General features: G+C 28.8%; 1 protein-coding gene across 3 annotated transcripts; it reads right to left on the reverse strand.

Annotated features, from left to right (window-relative positions):
- Positions 1–6568: 6568 nt before the first annotated feature.
- Positions 6569–12702, reverse strand: LOC110671957 (glycine-rich RNA-binding protein RZ1C). Of its 3 annotated transcripts, none has more exons than XM_021834598.2 (4): positions 12320–12459; positions 9910–10563; positions 7771–8243; positions 6569–7091 (listed from the first exon to the last, which is right to left on the reverse strand). In XM_021834598.2, exons 2-4 carry the CDS (start codon positions 9910–9912, stop codon positions 6863–6865), a joined length of 705 nt encoding a protein of 234 aa, XP_021690290.2. In that variant the 5' UTR covers positions 9913–10563; positions 12320–12459; the 3' UTR covers positions 6569–6862. The 3 variants fall into 3 exon arrangements, with proteins under 3 accessions (XP_021690290.2, XP_021690288.2, XP_021690292.2); XM_021834596.2 differs by lacking the exon at positions 9910–10563 and adding an exon at positions 12553–12702 and having other exon boundaries at positions 6699–7091; positions 12320–12464; XM_021834600.2 differs by lacking the exon at positions 12320–12459 and having other exon boundaries at positions 6699–7091; positions 9488–10563.
- Positions 12703–19954: the final 7252 nt, after the last annotated feature.

Consider the following 19954-nt stretch of genomic DNA (forward strand, 5'->3'; position numbering starts at 1 on the left):
TTACCTTTCTTTATTTTTTAACTTCAATTTAAAAAAAAAAAAAAAATTCTTAAAATTTAAATTTCTAATCTCTTGCATCATATCATTATGTCATTAACCCAATCACATTGTTAATTAAGTCAATCACCCATGATAGATATATATACCATCATGTTTTTGTCCTTATATAACTTTAAAAATTTTAGGAATATCAAAAATATAAAAATTTATGTTTTACCCTTCATTGTTATCATTGTATCTTAATAATTTTACCCTTCATTGTTATCATTGTATCTTAATAATTGCATCAAATATTTAATTTTATTACTTTTTATTTAAAAATATTTAAAATAAAAATACTAATATTTGAATTTTTAATTTTATTATTAACAAAAATAAAAGTTAGTGTTTTCATTTTCTTTAAAAGTGAACTACTTAAAAATGTCTATTTCATGGCCACATTGCCAATATTTATATTTGATTTGTTTTTTCAAATTTAATTTATCATAGAATCAAGACATAACAAACATGATAAAATTTAAATATTTATGTATTAAATTTATAAATAAATTTTTTTCTTATGCACATTATAAATCATCTTAAAAAATATGATAGTAATTTTTATTACAAATTCTATTGTAATTATAATTATGAGGATAAATTAAATTTCTTATAGTTAATTAGATATTTTTCTTTTTTATTTTAATTATAATAATAAAAAACTATAAAATTTGAATACTAAACTTTCAACTCCATGTGCAAGATTTTAAAAGTGTACAAAACACTTACGAAAATAAGAGTGATTAATATGACTAAATGATTGGAAAAAAATTTAATACCATGAATAGAAAACGATATTTAATGGGATATTAACCATTGTTATATCATTAAGAAGAAAAATTATACCACAAAATTGATGTATGTATAATAGTTTTATTATAATTATTGATTGTGATGGATTTTATTGTGATCAACATGTTATAATAAAACCTTTGTATAAACATTGATTTCATAAAATGAAATTATATATGCAATGATTTTATTATAAATATTAATTGTGGTAGAATTTCACGTAATTTTATTATAACCGTTATATTATAACTATTTTATGTATAATAATTTTATTATAACCATTTATTATGGTGAGATTCTACATGAATCCCATTATGATTTATGTGTTATAATAATAAAACCGTTATATGTATACCAATTTCACAACATAAGATTATATATATAATGATTTTATTATGAATGTTAATTGTTGTAAAGTCCCGTATAGATCCCATCATATTCAACGATAACAGCAAAATTATTGTATGGACATCAATTTCACTAAACTAAATTTCCATTAAAAGACCAGTAAGCCTTGGAATTTATTGCCCACTTGAATACATAAATTGAAAAGTCCTTTCTCTCTCTCTCTCTCTCTCTCTCTCTCTCTCTCTCTCATGGGTAGGTGCAAACAAGAAGCTGTGTTATAGTGCTGAAGCAACTGTTGAATAGTCTGTGAAGAATGGTGTGGCCAAAGAGTAGAAAGCTTTGGTTACATTGTACCAATTTTGCATCATTGTAGAAAAAGAAGCTAAATAAGCTTATGTTTCACTTATTTTTCTTTATTAGCTTTTTGCCCTACTTTAGTCAACAACTGGAATTCTCAAGCGTGCAGCAATTACTTTCCAAAGTTTGCTTTTGATAATGGAAATGTCACGAAAATGAAAAGGACAAGCAATCTTTCACAGGGAACGATTACAGTGACACAACAAATTAATTCAACGATGATGAGGGAATTGACTCTTAGAATAAAGAAAACGATTATCATACCATTATAGTCAACGATCAGTTCATTAAAAAAAAATCTGGTAAGGATTTTTTTAAAAATTATGTTCGTTACAGTGTGATGTAATGCAATTAAATTTTTTAATAAAAAATTTGATTGCTTTAACGAGAGTTGATTTAGTTTGTAAGATTCAATCAGTGTTCTTATTAGATAAAAAAATTTGATTCTACCAACCATCTTTCCTGAAAAATAATTTGTAAACTTTATTTTAATCTCTCAATGGCTTCCCTTAGAATAAATTATTTGTGAGAAAAAATTTAATTAAATTTTTACACAATTATATTTGATTTTCATTTCTTTGAAAATGAAAATATTTTTAAATTAAAAAGAATTAAATTGTTTTATTTTAAATATGAGAATGGATAAAAAATAAATCAACTGAATACTTAATTTTTTTTATCTTTTATCTTTTTATTTTTACTCTTATTTTTATTTTAATATATACATGAGCAACGTGACAGCTGCACTTGCTAAAATGCAAAGCGGTGAGTTTTGTATTTTTTTTTTTGCTTTATTTTATTTTAAAATTTTGCAGCTCGTCTTCAGGGAAAAACCGGTAAGGGCGAGCTACTGTAATGTTTCTCGAATTTATATTTTTGTATGGATAATAATGGAGAAAAGGAGATTCATCTTTGCAACGCAAGCATAAAAAAAAATTCTTAGTCAACATGTTTACACGCATTTACAGCCATCTTCTAGATAGGATATTATATTTTAGGGATAAGTATACCTTAATATCTTATGATTTGTGTATTAAATAACATCGATATATGCTGACGTGATAAGTCTTCTTGTACTCTTAAGTTAGCATGACAAGTGATGCACACTTATTTTACTGTATAATCATGTTATTCATCCAATATTAAGTCAGAAAAAATGAAAAAAAAAAAAGAATATGTTGATATTTATTCTCCTATTGTGAGGAAATCAATTAGCAAACTGGTAAATACAGCCAAATAGGCGAGATCCACTAGTCACCCTAGTTTAAGAGCATAGGGAGACTTATCATGTCATATTGATGCCGTTTAATAATTTTATCTTTAAGTGTTAACAATATAATAATACAGGCTATTAAATGTATTAAAAAAAAATCTCATGTCCTTATTAATAAAACGTGCAAATCATATGGTATTAAAGTGTATTTATTCTTATATTTTATTATTACAAAATTATTTACAATTAATATGCTTAAATTTTATCCATATTTTTTTAAAAGGGATAAGAGAATGAAGATTCAAATCTAACATTTATCAAATGAGTAACATGCTTTTAATCACTAAATTAAATCAAACTAAATAATTTTATCCATATTGTTCTATAATCAATATATATATATATATATATATATATATATATATGAACCACTGTATGATGGGGAGATTTCGTGTGTGACTAGATGGAGTATCATGTGCAAGTGCTTGCCTGTTATTGTATATTAAAATAATTAAGTCAATTATATTACAAGCAGGAAAGAGCATTCAGTCGGTACGGTTTCAAATATAATTGAAATTAAAAAATTAATTTTATTAAAAATCTCAATCAAAACTGAACTGAATTTAGAAAAAATAGAATTGAATTAAAGTTAATTGGTTTGATTCAGTTTGAAACAATCAGTTTTGAGATAGAGGCTAGATGACGAGCATCTCCAGAAAACATTCGTCATATAACTCAAAAAACCATGAACAACTCAACAATCAATACAAACAAACTCATATATTTTAAACAAATCACAATATCACATGAACAATTTCTCAAAATTGTAATTTTAAGACATATCAACAAAAATTATTCATATCTTTCATAATTAAAAATAAATCATCATAAAATAAATTTAAAATTTTATTTTATTATAAAAATTTTTAATATATATTATTTATTTATTTATTTTTAAATGTGAGTGAGTTTTAAGTATCTAAGAAGCAATATACCCATAAGATAGACGTGGCAAAAATAAAAATATAAAAATGAGTGGTAAGTTAACAGGAGAAAGAGTAAGGAAAGGGAAAGATAAACCCATGATAGTGTGAATGGAAGAGGTTTTAAAGGACTTATAAGTTTTTGATATTGATAGAGACTTAGCGTCGGAATAGTCCAAAAAAAAAAATCCATATAATCTATTCCAACCGGTTAGATTAAGTTTTGTAGTCATATTGGTGTGTTATTTATTTATAATAATATAATTAATTTTTTTTTATCCATGAAAATAAATATTTTTTAAATAATTATTTAATTTAATTATAAAAAATTATAATATAATTTTGATGATAAAAAAATTCATTATTTTTTATTTAAAAAATAATTAAAAAAACTTTTATTATAAAGAAAAACTGTGAAAAACAATTTATAAAAATATTTTTAAATCTTAATTAAATTTTAAAAAATTGAAAAATTAATTTTCTCAAGTTTTCAAATGAAAAACTAGTATATATGAATATACAATTTTGTTTTCAATGTTTTTAGAAAATTTTCTCAAAAATCGACTCCAATTTTTCACAGCAAAGATTATGTTATTTGCATGCAGTGCAGCGTGCAAGATTATGAATTTGATCTCAACAACATAATTCAATTTAAAATTTATAAATTTATACATGTAATAATTTGAAAAAAAAGTTTAAATATGCCTGCGTTTTTTTTTCATGATGTCTAAATAAGTCAATTTTTATTTTCTAACTTTGTAGTCAAATTAACTCATAATTTTTAATTTAAGGTCAAATAAACAGCAAAAAATATAATAATAATTTTCTAATTTTTAATAATTAAATATTAATTTTATGATTTTAAATATTAAAGTTATTTATTTATTATTTTAAAAAAAACCCTAAAACTAATAACTCATTTTCCATATTCAAAACCAACCCAATATTCAACCCATATTCTCTTCTCTGAACGGTCTTGCAGAGAGGTTCAACATTAATGGCGTTCAAACCAAAAAAAAAAAAAAAAAAAAGGCAATTTTAATAGTATTTAAATTAAAAATAAAAAATTAAATTATAAAATTATATATGTTCAATTTTTATAATAAAAGAGTTAGATTCGATTTGAATTATTTTTATTTATTTTAATATTTATTTTAACTTTTATAATTTAATTCTTACTAAGTTTTTTATATACATATTATCAAATATTAATTAAAAAATAAAATATTAATTTAAAATATATTATTCAATAAAATAAATAAAAATAAAAAATAAAATAAAATTATTTATATATTTCTCTTTTATATATATATATATATATATATATATATATATATATATATATATATATATATATATATATATATTTGGTTTGAATTTAATTTGAATTCGATTTTTATTACGTGAACTCAAAATCTAAATAAAAATTTTGATTTATAATTATTTTTAAATTATAATTAATATTTAAATACATAAAATCATTAATTTCAATTTAAATTTATTTAAATTAATATTTAAAAAAATAATAATTTAATTAAAATAATACAATTCAACTCAACTCAACTAAGTCTTTATCCCAAAAATTTGGAGTCGACTATATAGATTCGTTTTCTCCACTCTAAACGATTTTGTGTTAAATCCTCAGAAATGTGTAATACTTCTAAGTCATGTTGTACTATTCTCTTCCAAGTCAATTTAGATCTACTCATTTTTTTCTTTCTATCCTCTAACCTAATGTGCTCTACTTGTCTAACTGGAGCCTCCGTATGTTTACGCTTCACATGACCAAACCAACTCAATCTCCCTTCTCTCAACTTATCTTCAATTGGCACCACTCCTACCTTTTTTCTAATACTCTCATTACGGACTTTATCTAATCTAGTATGGCCACTCATCCAATTTAACATTCTCATCTTTGCAACTCTTATCTTAGACGCATAAGTATGTTTACGCTTCACATGACCAAACCAACTCAATCTCCCTTCTCTCAACTTATCTTCAATTGGCACCACTCCTACCTTTTTTCTAATACTCTCATTACGGACTTTATCTAATCTAGTATGGCCACTCATCCAATTTAACATTCTCATCTTTGCAACTCTTATCTTAGACGCATAAGACTCTTTCAATGCCCAACACTCACTACCATATAGCCGATCGTATAGCTGTACGGTAAAATTTTCCTTTCAACTTATTGGGAATCTTATGATCACATAAACCTCTCGCAGCACTTCTCCACTTCAACCATCCGACTTTAATCCTATGACTAACATCCTCCTCATAGATATTTAAAATGATTACTTTGAGACAGTACCACTCCATTCAAACTAACTCTTTCCTTATCACTAGTTTAGCTTTCACTGAACTTGCAATGCATGTATTCTGTTTTCGTTCTACTTAATTATTATTCAAATTATAATATTTTATTAAAAGAGAATTAATTTAAATTTGATTGAAAATTTGCAAATTAATTTCAATAAAAAATTCAAAAATAGCTTATTTAAACTTCCCAAAATAAAAATTTTCTTATCATTCAACATAAAGTAAGAAACACAACAAAACTAAATTAATAAGGAAACAAACTCAAATAAAGTATAAAAAATTTCAATTTCTGCTCTGAAACAGTCGTTTGCAGCCTGATTTCACCTGCGCTACAATCAATATAACTAAAATCTAAACAGCTCTGGACAAATTGTTGGAATGAAACTTAAACTTGAGACATTTGATTACTTGAAAATTTTCCAGTTCTGGTTCATTAACTTAAAACTAAACAGAAAAGAATCATGCATTAATGGGCTATCCGATAAATACAAAAGGAAACCAAGCAAAATCAAAATTGAAACCGTCAAGACTTGCCTTTCATAGCATCTAGTAACATCCTACAGAAGAAATTTCAAACTGGACATTGTCACAAAACCGAGTAACAGGCCTATGAGCATAGGAAAAACTTAAATATTCTCCGTCTATTATAAACCCAAAATATATATATGAGTCTCACCTATTTTATATATAAATTTCACCATATATAGTGTCTTGAGTTCATAATAGACTAAGTCTAACAAAGAATTTCTCAAGTGCATAAACCTACAGGCTACAGGTTTCATTGTGCCAATCAACATTAAACAAACATTTAATAGCGCTCAAAGTGCCCTCCCCTGCCAGGCCTGTCATATGGACCTGGCCTATTCCTATAGCTCCTATCATTTCGTGCAGGCCCTCCTCCACTTCCATACCTATCACTGCCTCCTCTTCCAACACCATCCCTATCGTAGGCTCTGTCTTTGCCATAACCACTGTATGCATATCGATCTGAACCACCATATCTATCGCTTGCAATGCGATCCCCACTTGGAACGTACCTGCAATGTTTACAAATTAAGCACCAAAGCACTGATGAATAGTGAAACACAATTCAATTGTCATTCAATGACTTAACAATAACAACTGCTCAATATTTAGCTAACTGTTACTACTGAAAGGGGCAAAGCTTGAAAACATAAAAACAGAATACTACTACTGTGATTAAAATTAAAATAAAATTCTCAACATGAATAAAATAAAGAGAAAACTATAAAAAGAAGTACATTGAGCTTTTGTGCTTTGACAATTTAGGGGCACATGGTTCAAATTTTTGACAAAATGATATCTAAAACTTTACTTTGATAGCGCTTTAAGGGCTCTACAACCGTTAGTTATGCTGACATAACAGTGTGATTCAAATAAAATAATATTTTTATAAAAATATCTCGGATCCCAAAAATAATTGAAAATTAAAAAAAAAAATTGAATTAACAATCTTCAATGAAAATAAAAAAGTAGATTTATTTTATTGATTGCACATTGCCACATCAACATGACTAATAGTGTTAAAACATTAGTGCTAACAGAGTGAAACTCAGGATATCATTTCGTCAAAAATTGAAACACAAGCCCCCTACAAGTCAAAGTACAAAACCTCAAGATACTTTTTTGCATTTTCCCCCAAATTAAAATATGATTCACACAATAACATAAACATCTTAACAAAACTTCAAGTACCTGTCACCAGCATAGCGATCGCGGCTCCCATATTTGTCTCTGCCATCAAAACGGTCCCCATGACCATATCGTCCTCCATCATAGCGGTCATCCATGAATCGATCGCGATCACCTCCAAAGCGGTCACCACGGTCACCAGCTCCTGCAAACCTAGAACGTGAAGGGAATGAACCTCCACCTCCACCTCGGCCACCAACTGAAGGGCAGTCTCGAGCCCAATGTCCTGGGCGTCCACACTTGAAGCAATCATCTTGCCCATGAGGTCTGTCTCCCCCATAGCCTCCTCTGCCACCCTTGTAGCCATGATCTAAATCATCTCCTCCCATTTTAGGTTGAGCCTTGTTCACTGAGATGACACGATCACCAAGCTCCCGCCCATGCATCTCCCTAATAGCATCATCCATGGCCCGACGATCTGAGAATGTGATAAAACCAAACCCACGTGGACGACCTGTATCTCTTTCCAGCATGACCTGCATAAACACCGGGACAGCAAAGCCTGATGAGAAGCAAATGCATGTACGTAATAAAACTAGGGAAAGCTAATATGCAATAATCAATGCCATACTATGGATGAGACATCAAGACATATTTGCCCAGTAAATAAAAAACATTAAAGGCAAATACTCATCATCTATGGGCCATATTGAATACTTACCATTTAATCAAAATTATCTGAGGAAAACATGTATTTGTGGATGCCTGAAACTATAGCTAATAATCATGATGATGAAGGATTAATCACTTGAAAGGAAACAGAGTAAAGAAAATCACACATACTGAGGCAAATGGCAATTGGGGGAAAGGGGGAGAGAGAGAGAGAGAGAGAGAGAGAGAGAAAGAGAGAGTCCTTACAATAATGATACACTATTACCGCTAAGAAATATCTAGAACAAAAACACTATTACTCCTAAGAAATATCTAGAACAAAAAAAGAAAAACCCAAGTATATTTCCAACCATAATGGCTCTTCCTGTGCTGAGAAGCTTTTGATTTTGACTGTCATTCATTACCCAACAAAATATGGTTACAATGAATCTTAAGAATTATCATTCTCAGAACTCAGAATAAAAGCCTGAAACAAAAATATAAGTTAAGAAGAGGGAATTGAGAATACATATAGTACACTATTTTTTTTCCTTTTTTTTTTTGGAAAAGAAATTATCAGTTATCACCTAATATCATATACAAGGAGATCATGCAAATCGACTGCCATCAGATCACAGCTGTCAGCCATTTGCAAATCTATCATTTCATCAGATTCAAGTGCATTTTAGTTGGCCATTACATGAGATTTGTTTAATCAGCAGGAGTGCTGGACTTTATAACCAAACAAGAAGCATAAAAAAACAATCGAAGGATGGTAAGGCATAGACACCTACCTGACCTAGTGCACCATTATCATTTGTTCATTTATAGCCGTAGTAGATGCACATTTGCAAAACAAGAAGCTATGAAATGCAGAATGTATTTTAGGAGATATATCAAGCAAATGGGAACAATAAGTTTCAGATTTTATTTGAAGATGATTTTTTATCTAAGTTTCAGATTTTATTTGCAGATGAATTTTATCAACTTCCCACAAAAAGGTGGGAGAGGGAGGGCAAAGGGTAAAATCACCAGATTTGATCCGCCCTAGAAAATTTAATATTGAAGATCTGCACTCAAAAAATTGAATCAAGAAAAGATTATCAAAGGTACCAAGTAGATAACTTACTTTCACATGTTATTATGGAATGACTAAGGCATCTCAACCTGTTTGACATTGCAAAGAGTTCTTAAAGAAAACCAAAGAATCTGCAAATCATATATGAAATCTAACAAAGTAGATCAACTTTTGATCTCAGTTTCCCACAGAATCTGAAATAACAGTCTCACAATTAACTGCTACATAGCAGCCTTAAAGCTTGATCGCATCAATTTATCCCTGATACAATAACAATTTCACACTCAAACTGGTCATCACAGCTAGTCCTACTGAATATGACTATTTTGCCACTTAGGTTATCAAATATCACACAACCTCCCGCAAAGGATATTTTAAATATCGGATCACTACACCTGGCAGCCACAAAATTAAACCATCCACAATCCAAACATATCAACATTGTCAATCCTTTGGTAGCGCAGAAGAAATACCATAACCAGGCATATGCTTCCTTCACCGTGGAGATAACAAAGAAAATAATGAATTCTCTGGTTCCTTCACTTTAGAGAAAACAATCTATATTTCCATCTTTCTGCTTCCTTCTTCAGCAGCCCATCATTCAATTGGCAGGCAGCAAAAAGGATCAGTCAGACAAGCAGTTGAAAAAGAAAACTCCTCTGTGCATCCTCCCACAGATGCAGAACAAACAAGAAGCAGAGAACCTCTTCCAACCAACAAACTTGACACAGACACAGACAGTCATGAATGCTCAAATGAACTCAGTTCACGTCTTTTTATCCTCAAACTATGTTATTATCATAAGCATAAAGTTCCCAATAATGTTGAAAACTTCGAATCGCCACATTACCAGGTATGTAATAGTTTCCTTTCATTGGAAAGTTACAAGCGGAAGAAGGATTTACAACATGAAGAGAGAAGAAAGTGTTACCAGCTAACAACTACAAAAATCCAGACTGCAGGCTAAAAAAGAATGAGCATTTCTGGTAACCAGAAACAATTACACTCATTCTAATTCTCAATGTCAATTTTTAACTAATAATAGAACCACTGATAAGCTATGAGCCACCCAAATCTGTGTTGCTGAGACTGCCCTGAATCTGTCCTCTGCCATGCAGAATGCAGTTCTGGAACATCAAAGCAATAAGGCACAGTTTATGGCTCCTGAGGTTCCAACAGATATGTGAAAACGAAGAAGTAATTAAACAAATTAAGGTCCGTCATCTGGGTTGCCCAAATATGCAAAATCAGAAATGAGTTGAAGGAATAAGAAATGTGAGTGACCACATCTGTAATCTGAAAAGAACAGTCAAAATTTATCCTGACCGCTGAACTGATAAATCCAGCAATGCAATGAATCTTGTTATAATAAAATAAAAAGCATGAAGCCCAAAGCAGTCCAAAATTAACTATGTACAGGGATGAAAAGTAGGAAACTTGGATATCATGAGTCCACTGCATTAGCATGGCATGTCGATCAACCTCCATGCAGAAGCAGACAACAATGTTATGATTTGTAATATCAAGAATGATGAACTTTCCTCATAGCTTTTTGACAGTAATGAACATAATCTCACCCAAACTTGTATTAAAATCAATGCTCGTGCATACACTTGCATCCTACTAAATATGTCAAGCATCAGGTATGAAGAATTTCTGACTATCAGGGATGTGAAAGACGAGTAAAACAACGAAACAACACAATTTACAAAGAAAAATCCACATACTATCGGATTGAACAATGGTTGCAGTGATAGAAAACCATCACAATTCTCAGTGAAGGAAAGCATATCAACACAAATCCCTATTGACAGGCATCCAAGGAAGAAACAATATCTGTCCTGATTTTCTCACACATCCAAGCAACACCTTCCATTATGTTTTTGTCCAACTAGCAATAAAGCTGGAAAAAGCCAGTTCAAAACCAAGCAAGTGCTCTCACACAAGGACTCGAATAATATTCCTCTTTAAACTGAAATACGAGTTGCCAAAGAGCAATAAACTCAAACTTGTCAATACCTTATTCTTGAATCCAGATAAAGACCAGCTGCGTAAACAGATAACCTCTCAACCAAAAAATAATTCAAAAGTATTGCTGCATGGTACATCCTAATTCCAAACTTATGAAACAGAACTCTTCTGTATCCATCAGAAGTGATATTTCTCAAATTATAACACTCATTTTTCCATGGACAAAGCCAGGTACCTCTGTAAACCATATATTCCAAATATCCAGAGAACACCATTATACCCATACTTGGAAAATTAAAAACTATGTATTCACTTCAATCTAATCAATGAAATGTGACTGATCTTCAGCAGCCTGATTCAACCACTCTGAACAAAAACATCTCTAAACGCACAGCATCTTTAAACGCACAGCATCACAAAAGATCATACCAGCAAGCCATAAAACAACAGAAAGAACAAGGCAAATTAATAATAATAGAAATATTTAAAATTCAAAAAAAGGGGAACAGAGACCACCAAAACCCATATACCAATGCATATTGCCAGTCCAAATTATCATATTTCGAGCAGAGAAATAATAGAAACAATTAAGAAGTAACAAATTACGTGAATTTATATCTTTTTGATTTAGCATGAAAAAGTAGCTAAGGTTGAAAAATATTCAAAGGATTTCAGAAAAGAACAATTAAGCAAAAAAACTTAAATTAAAAAAAAAAAAGTAGCAACACGTTTTGAAAATAAAAAATATAATAATTACAGGAGAATGTAGCTTTTTTCCTTTTTTTTTTATTAACTTTTAGAAAAATCAAAAGTTCTACAATTTACAAAACCTCTCCTTATAACTTCCCTCATTTTCATAGCAACCAAACAGAGAGTTTAAGAAAAAAAAAATCAATAAATCAAAAAGAGTACCTGACACTCGATGATTTTTCCGTAACGACTAAACGCATTTTCGAGCTGTCGTTCTGTGACGTCCCAAGACAGGCCTCCAACGAAAATTCGGTTATCTTCCTTTCCAGCCATATCTCTCTCGCACAAACGCACAAGATTGGCTTCGCTGCAGGGAAAAGAAGCCGTTTTACCTCAAAGAAATACAGAATCGAAACTGCGTGATACAAGGCAAAGGAAGGAGAAGAATTGATTACCTATTTGCCTCTGTAAATAGAGCAGAATAATTTGGGAATTGCCAGAGAAACCCTAGAAACAAACCCGAACGGAGTAAATTTATAAGTGAATTTAAAGATTAATAATAATTGTTTAGTAGAATTATTTAAAATTATCTTTTAAATAGTTTTGTTTTTAATATATATAATATAATATTTGTTATATAAGAATAGTAATTACTGATTAAATGATGCACTTGCTTACTTTTATACACACACCTTAAGTAATTTAATTATTTGGTTTAATATTAAGCATTGTGATTATTAAATTAACTATAATATTGATATTTTTATAAATTATTAAGATAATATAATATTTTTATTTGATCAAATATTACTTTTTAAAATAAGTTGATAATTTATAAATAGTAAGTATGTGGCTTATTACTTATTTTAAGTTTTTTTTTTTAATTTATAAGTTAAAATAACACTAATTTATTTTTATTTTGTATTTATAAATAAATTTAATTGGTTTATAAATCAAATTAAATATTTTAATATGTGGGTATTTATTTAAGTATTTATTTTAAATTTTTTGAGTTAAAATATATTTTTTTAATTTATAAGTTAATTTAAAAATAAGTAATAATTGTTTGATAAAACTACTTAAAATTAATTTTTAAATATCTTAAATATTTGATTAAAAGTGATTAAAAGGAATTTAATTTATCAAAATAACAGAAATACATCATTGAGTATTATGATTATTAAGATAAGAATAATGTTGATATTTTTAAAAATTATTAGGATAATATAATTTTTTACTTGATCAAAATATAAATTTAAAATAATTAAATAAATTACAAATAAATTTATCTTACTTATAACTTTTGACTTATTTTAAATAGTTTTAATTAAATATTAATTCACTTATTACTTTTTATTTGTGAATAAATTTAACATACTTATAAGTTAAACCAAACATCCTTTAATACCACAAATAATTAATAAAATATATTAACTATACATAAATAATCTTTGATAATAGCAATATAAATTTTTATAATTTGATTTTATGTCCTACAAAAATTATTTTAAAAAAATTATATTTAAAACTTTTAAAAATGGCAATTGTATTTCATTAGTTAAAAATTATTTTAAAGCAAGTGCATTATATGTGTATCAAATAATTTATAAAACATAATTATTTTTCATAAAAATCAATAAAATGTGATTATATTAAAAATTCATAACTTATTATACTTATTTGCATGTCAATTCAAATATTTTAATTTTGATAATTTAGGTGAAAATTTTTAAATTGGGTGCAATATTATCAAGTTGATCAAATTGATTAAGAAAATAATAGTTTATTCATTAAAATTATAATTCTGTGTCTCTTCTGTAATATTTTCCTCTTTTTATTCATCATTTATCATATGAAAATATTTCCTTTAAAAGCGATGTTGAAGTTAGATTTTTTCACCAATTATCATAAATTAAGGAGTGAGTTGTGACCATAGCCAGAGACGGCAATTATATCTATAGCAAAAGGGTTGCCACGGATTGCAAGAACATAGGTGAAAAGAGAAAATTAAAATTAATTTTTTAAACTCCTCTAATAAAAAAAATTATATGAATAAAAAAAAAAGTTTTCTATTTGAATATATTTAAAATTTAACGATAATATTAATTATTTTTTATACATAAATTCAACTACATAATGGTAAGTCAAATAGTATTAACTAGTGAAAATTTTATATATAAAAATATAAGTTCATAATTATAGATATTTTATAAATATATAAATTTAATTACATGTTTTTTTAATCAATTTATAAATTTTTCATTATTCATGTTTTGATTTTATCTTTTAAATAATAATAATATTTATGATATGTAAAATAATATTTATATTTTAAATATTTATTATAATATTAATATTTTTTTCATAATTAATAAAAATATTTATAATTTTATGTAGATTAAATTTGGTGAAATATTGTCTTTCTTATTATTCTCAAAATAATTTTTATTAATAATTAAATGTTTTCCTATTTAAATTGAAAACTACTACTAATATATCTATCAAATAAATTCTCAAAAATCATAAAAGTATTTTTGTTAAAGTTTTTTCTGGTAGCAATCTATATATAATTTTAAATACCATATCATATTCTATAACTATGATCTTTCTTTTTCCCTTTATATTGGATAAATTTTAATTTTTCTTTATATACTATTCAATTTTTTTCCAATTAATAGTCATGGTGTAGGATTAAATTAAGAATTTTATTAGAATTTAGAATTATATAATGTTTATTACTTATGGTTATGTGTTTCTCAATAAATTTTGATTTAAATCATATAGTTGGTTGAATCATTTAGAATTTATTAGTTTTTAATCTTAACATGCATTGCACGTTAATTTACTCGTTATATAAACTCGTGATTTAAAATTTTGATATAATTTTATTTAAATTTTAATAGGTTAACTAAGACTCTATGTAACACCCCTAAATTTTTTTTAATTTTATTATTTTTGGGTAAATATTGATATTTTTTTTTATTTGAATCTTAGGAAATTATTTGAAATTTTTCGGACTTTAGAAATCGGATTCTATTTTTTGAAAATATAAACTTTGATGATTTTTAAAAAATTAATTTAAAGACAACGTGGCAAAACTAAAAATATATTTGGAGTCTACGAATTTTTCTGAGTTTTCTGAAATTTTTTTGAAATTTTTGGACCTCGTTTTTGGTCTCAAGGCAGAGTAAAAATCCAAAATTTTTATATACCGAATCGAACCGGCCGAATCGAACCGGACAGGATCGGACCGGTCGAATCGGACCGGCCCCTTCTTCTTCTTCTCTTTTTCTCCCGCGCGCGTCCTGACCTCTCTCTCCTTCTCTCTCGTTTTCTCTCTCCTCCCTCCTCCCCTTGCCGCGCCGCCGCCTTCCTGCCACGGCCGCGGCGCTCGTCCCAGCCTTGACTCACCGCGCCGAACGCAGAAAAAGGCGCTGAAGCGGCGGCAGCGCCGCCGCGCCGCTTTGTCTTCCCAGCCGATCCGGCTACCAATCGAATCGGGTCTTATGTTTAAATCCATTTACTCGTCGAGAGCTTTCCATAGACACCAAGAACACCGAAATCCATCGAGCGGTTTGTCCAATTTTTGTCCGGGAAGTTTTAGCCCATTTTGATTTTTGGGCTAGATTTCTCGCAAACCGTGAACCCCACGAGAAAACCGAGAGTACCAGAGCGCTCCACTCGTCGAGAGCTTCGCGGCGATATAAATTTCAAATTTTTTCGACACCGTTTTTCGGTGGGTCCCACGGAACTTCGCAGTGTTTTTCAGAGCATTTAATGAGCTTAAAAAATTCCGTAAAATTTATGTGCTAACCCCCGTGTTGTGGGTTTCATATAGGTATCTTCAATTCGCAGAAATTCGACAGTTATTCAAGTTTGTAAATTTTCGGCTAGACAGACCGATTACCGGAAAAGTCTCCGAATTGGATCGAGGTTTTGGCTACCCCACCATTGTCAGACATCCCGACCGCATCCCCAAAGTCGGAATCGGCATAGGTAAACCCGAACCTTACTTTTTCATAATTTTCTAGTGCTTAAATAAGATTAAAAATCCATAAAATATTCGTGGTAGCTCAGAAAATTATTATTCTTTTTGCATTAGCTAAGAAATATTGCTAAAGACCGCGGGGCAAAGTCTTAGAATTTTTAGAGCTTATTTGGGCAAATTTTGCAAAAATGATCAATTATAAGGACTAAATTGAAATTTTACATATTGTGATGGATGACTGATTTGATGGGCCCAGGAGGCGCTGTGTGATGTGATTGAATTGTGGATATATGGGTTGTTAATATAGAAGTGTGTTTTGAGCCCTTTTGCAGGTTGGGTAGGTCTTAGGTATAGGGAGACTCTACCGGATTTTCAGCACGACTTAGGACTTATTTGGTATTTTCTTAAGTTTGTATTGAGTCAATTTATTAAATAATTGTAATAAAATTGTCAGGTGAGCCGGGACAGTCTTCTTCCCCCGCCCAGTCGCCACAGTGATCGCTGTCAAGTCTATGAGTAAAATATTAATTTTAATTGTAATTTCACTATTATTATATGTTCAAGCATGCCCATGCATCACTTATATGTATGTATCTATGTAGTTAAACTCTAGGCACGTTTTATGTTGCATTCACAACTGTTAAAGTGCCATGGATGTTGTTGTGGTAATTTGGAGCAGTGTGCGTGCGTTGGCGTGCGTGTGATGTGGTGTGGACTATGGATAGGATGGGTAGACACGGCTTGAGATCTTCGCTGGGACCCGGTCCTTCGGGGTAGACACGGCTTGAGTTCTTCACTGGGACCCCGATTTAGTTTATTAAGCGAAAGTCCGGCTTGAGTTCTTCGCTGGCACAGGTTGGATTTAAGAGAGCTGTATAGGGGATCAGCTCCCATATATTATGATTGATATTACTGGGTGCGTGAGTGCTCCAAATTACCTTTTTGCTGTTATGATGTGAAAATATTGTTGATGTTGCATTTCACTCCACAGGTTGCATTAGTTTTAGATAGTTATAGAGATTATGGTTAAAATTGATATTTTACTCTTTGAGTCGAACGCTCACTCCTATTCATTATTTTTCAGGCTACAGGAGGATTTTATTGTGGTTAACCTGCTTTTCTCTTTCGCAGGTTGTCTATTAATATTTGTGTAATTTTATTAACTCTTAGAATTTTCGCATGTGTTAGAAGTATTTATTTGATTGGGTCTGTAATATTATTATCATGTTGGACCTGTAGACGCATAATTTTATGCATGTTTGATGGGTTGGATGAGGGAGCTGAGCTCCCATTTATTTTATGATGATATGAGTATGTGGAGGGTAAGCTGAGCTCTCCAATTGATTATTTATTATGTTTACAGGTCGGGTGAGTCAAAAACTCCTCGTTGAAAGGTCCATTTTATGGCCGGACTCTGTCCGGTTGTTTTCTTGAAATTGGGCCCAAATGGGCCTTAGAGTTGGATTAATGAATAATTAGGCTTACTACGGGCCTCGGGGGCTTTAGGCTGGCCCAGGTCCTAGTGCCGGTTCGGCCCATGGGTTGGGTCGTGACACTCTAGATCTGATTTTAAAGTCCTGGTTGCATTCTAACTTAATTATCTCTCAAGAATCCTAGTTAAAGTAGGAAATCAATTTAAAAACAACTATCTTTATATAGATATGCCACTTGCATGACCTAAGGGACCCACAGACCTCTATTTTATTTATTTTACTTAAATAAAATAATTAAACCCAAATTAAGGCTCTAACTCTTAGTCCCACATAAATCAACATAAAAAGTACAAACACACTCAATGTGCGATCCTTAATATAATTTGGCTCAATTACACTAATTTTTCACATATCATCTCAAAATATATCAAATAATTTTCCTCTAAGCTCATAAAGTTATATTTACGCTCTAAATAATAGGTTACATATAAGCTCCACTAAGGCTATCCAAAGAAGTTTAACATTGGTTGATGTCATTTATTCATTTTTCACCATTAGCTTCCAAACACCATAAATAAGACACCTCTAAGTCTGTTTTATTATTAGCTAAGTCCTCATCAAAATTGCACATTTATATGCCTTAAAATGTTTGATGTGTGCTTTATTTATTTATTTTTTTTTGTGCTCAATTCACCTCTTTATGCTTTATATGCTCTTTCATGCTCTTGTAAACAACTAATAACATAAAAATAAGTATTAACAAGTTAATTAAATAAGAAACAAACTCAAAACACTAAGTATGAGATGATAAAAAATGACATTTTAAGCAAATATCATAATTTTTTTTTTAGCCCCTTATTCAATTTTAGATGATTCATATTTAAATAGCTATTTTAAATTTGCCAATTTAAAATTCTAGACCTATTGTTCAATGTTTATTTTAATCTAGGTATTTCATGTATTTAACTCACAATTTAAACATTTTAAAATTTTTTTATTAATTAAAAATTTTTTTAAAAATATGGACCACTAATTTTTTAATTTTGTTAGGTACATAAAACACTGTTTAACTTATTAAATCCATATAATATTTTGCTTTTATAAAAGTAATAAAACAAAATATTAATATCACATTGTGTTTAAATGTGGGGCCAATAATTTATACAAACACTTATTTTGGCCTCAATAGAGCCCTCTGTGGTTAATTTAATAAAAATATGTTTCAAAATTATTATAAATTTAACTAAAATTTTTTATTTGCCGTAGTTTAATTAAACAAAAACTTTATAATTCTAAAACTTAGTAAATTAAATATGGTGGTCATATTTAAATTAGGCCCAATATTTAATTGGGCAAATAAAAATATAAACATACCCAATTTAAATATTATAATCTTTTAAGTTACGACATAATTAATGAATATTGGGGTTATTATTTTCCATAAACACATTTATTAATTGTGGACTTCAAATACTAAAATTTAAGTTAAAATATGGACTGTGTAATTATAATATTCAAATAAAAGTTATCACAGGTATAAAATATGGGCTCATAAATTTTTTATTTAATTTGATCAATAAAAATAGGATAAATTATTATTTAGTCTCAATATGTTAATAAAATTAATTATTTAGTTTCTGTATTTTGAAAATATAGTCCCTGTGTTTTACTTTGGTTAAATTATTTAGTTCCTCTGTCAATTTTTGTTAGTCAATAGTGGCCAAACTATTATTTAGTTTTTTTATTTTAATGAAACTAATTAGTTAGTCCCTATACTTTAAAAAAATATATTAGTTAGTCTCCATTATTAACTAAATAGTTAGTCCCTATTTAGTCCCTGTCATTGGCTAAAAACATAGGATAAATTATTATTTAATCTCTATATTTTAATATAATTAATTATTTAGTTCATGTATTTTAAAAAATACACTATTTAATCTTCATATTTTACTTTCGTTAAATTATTTAATCCTTCTATCAATTTTTCTGTTAATTAATAGTGGACAAACTATTATTTAATCGTTCTATTTTAATGAAATTAATTAGTTAATCCTTATTTTGAAAAAACACGTTAGTTAGTCTCTATTATTGACTTTGTTAACTATTTAGTCTTATAATTATTTTTTTTTATACCTAAACTACCCTAATTTTCTCCCCTTATTTCTCTCTTATCCTCCATTATTTTTCTCTATTATTGGTTCTTCTCCTCTACATTCATAGGCTTCTCCCTCTCATTCTCTTTTTGTTTTCATATATTGATAAAACTAGTATATCCACACAAAAAAGCTAATTAGTTTCCTTAAAACTTCTAAGTAATTAAGGAAAATTATTTCTCAGTAGAGAAAGCAAAAAAATGATGTCCAAGAAATTGAAAATTAAAAAAAAATATAAATTCAGATTTAGTCTCACATGGTAAAATTTCTAATTTTACTGAAG

The sequence above is a fragment of the Hevea brasiliensis genome, chromosome 8, assembly GCF_030052815.1.
Source record: "Hevea brasiliensis isolate MT/VB/25A 57/8 chromosome 8, ASM3005281v1, whole genome shotgun sequence".
In the NCBI taxonomy this organism is placed as follows: domain Eukaryota; kingdom Viridiplantae; phylum Streptophyta; class Magnoliopsida; order Malpighiales; family Euphorbiaceae; genus Hevea; species Hevea brasiliensis.

Coding starts and splice junctions, on each gene's coding strand:
- LOC110671957 (XM_021834596.2), bottom strand. CDS start 12,430: ATGGCTGGAAAGGAAGATAACCGAATTTTCGTTGGAGGCCTGTCTTGG. Junction 8,244..12,319: donor GAAAAATCATCGAGTGTCAG/GTACTCTTTTTG, acceptor GTGTTTATGCAG/GTCATGCTGGAAAGAGATAC. Junction 7,092..7,770: donor GATCGCTATGCTGGTGACAG/GTACTTGAAGTT, acceptor TAAACATTGCAG/GTACGTTCCAAGTGGGGATC.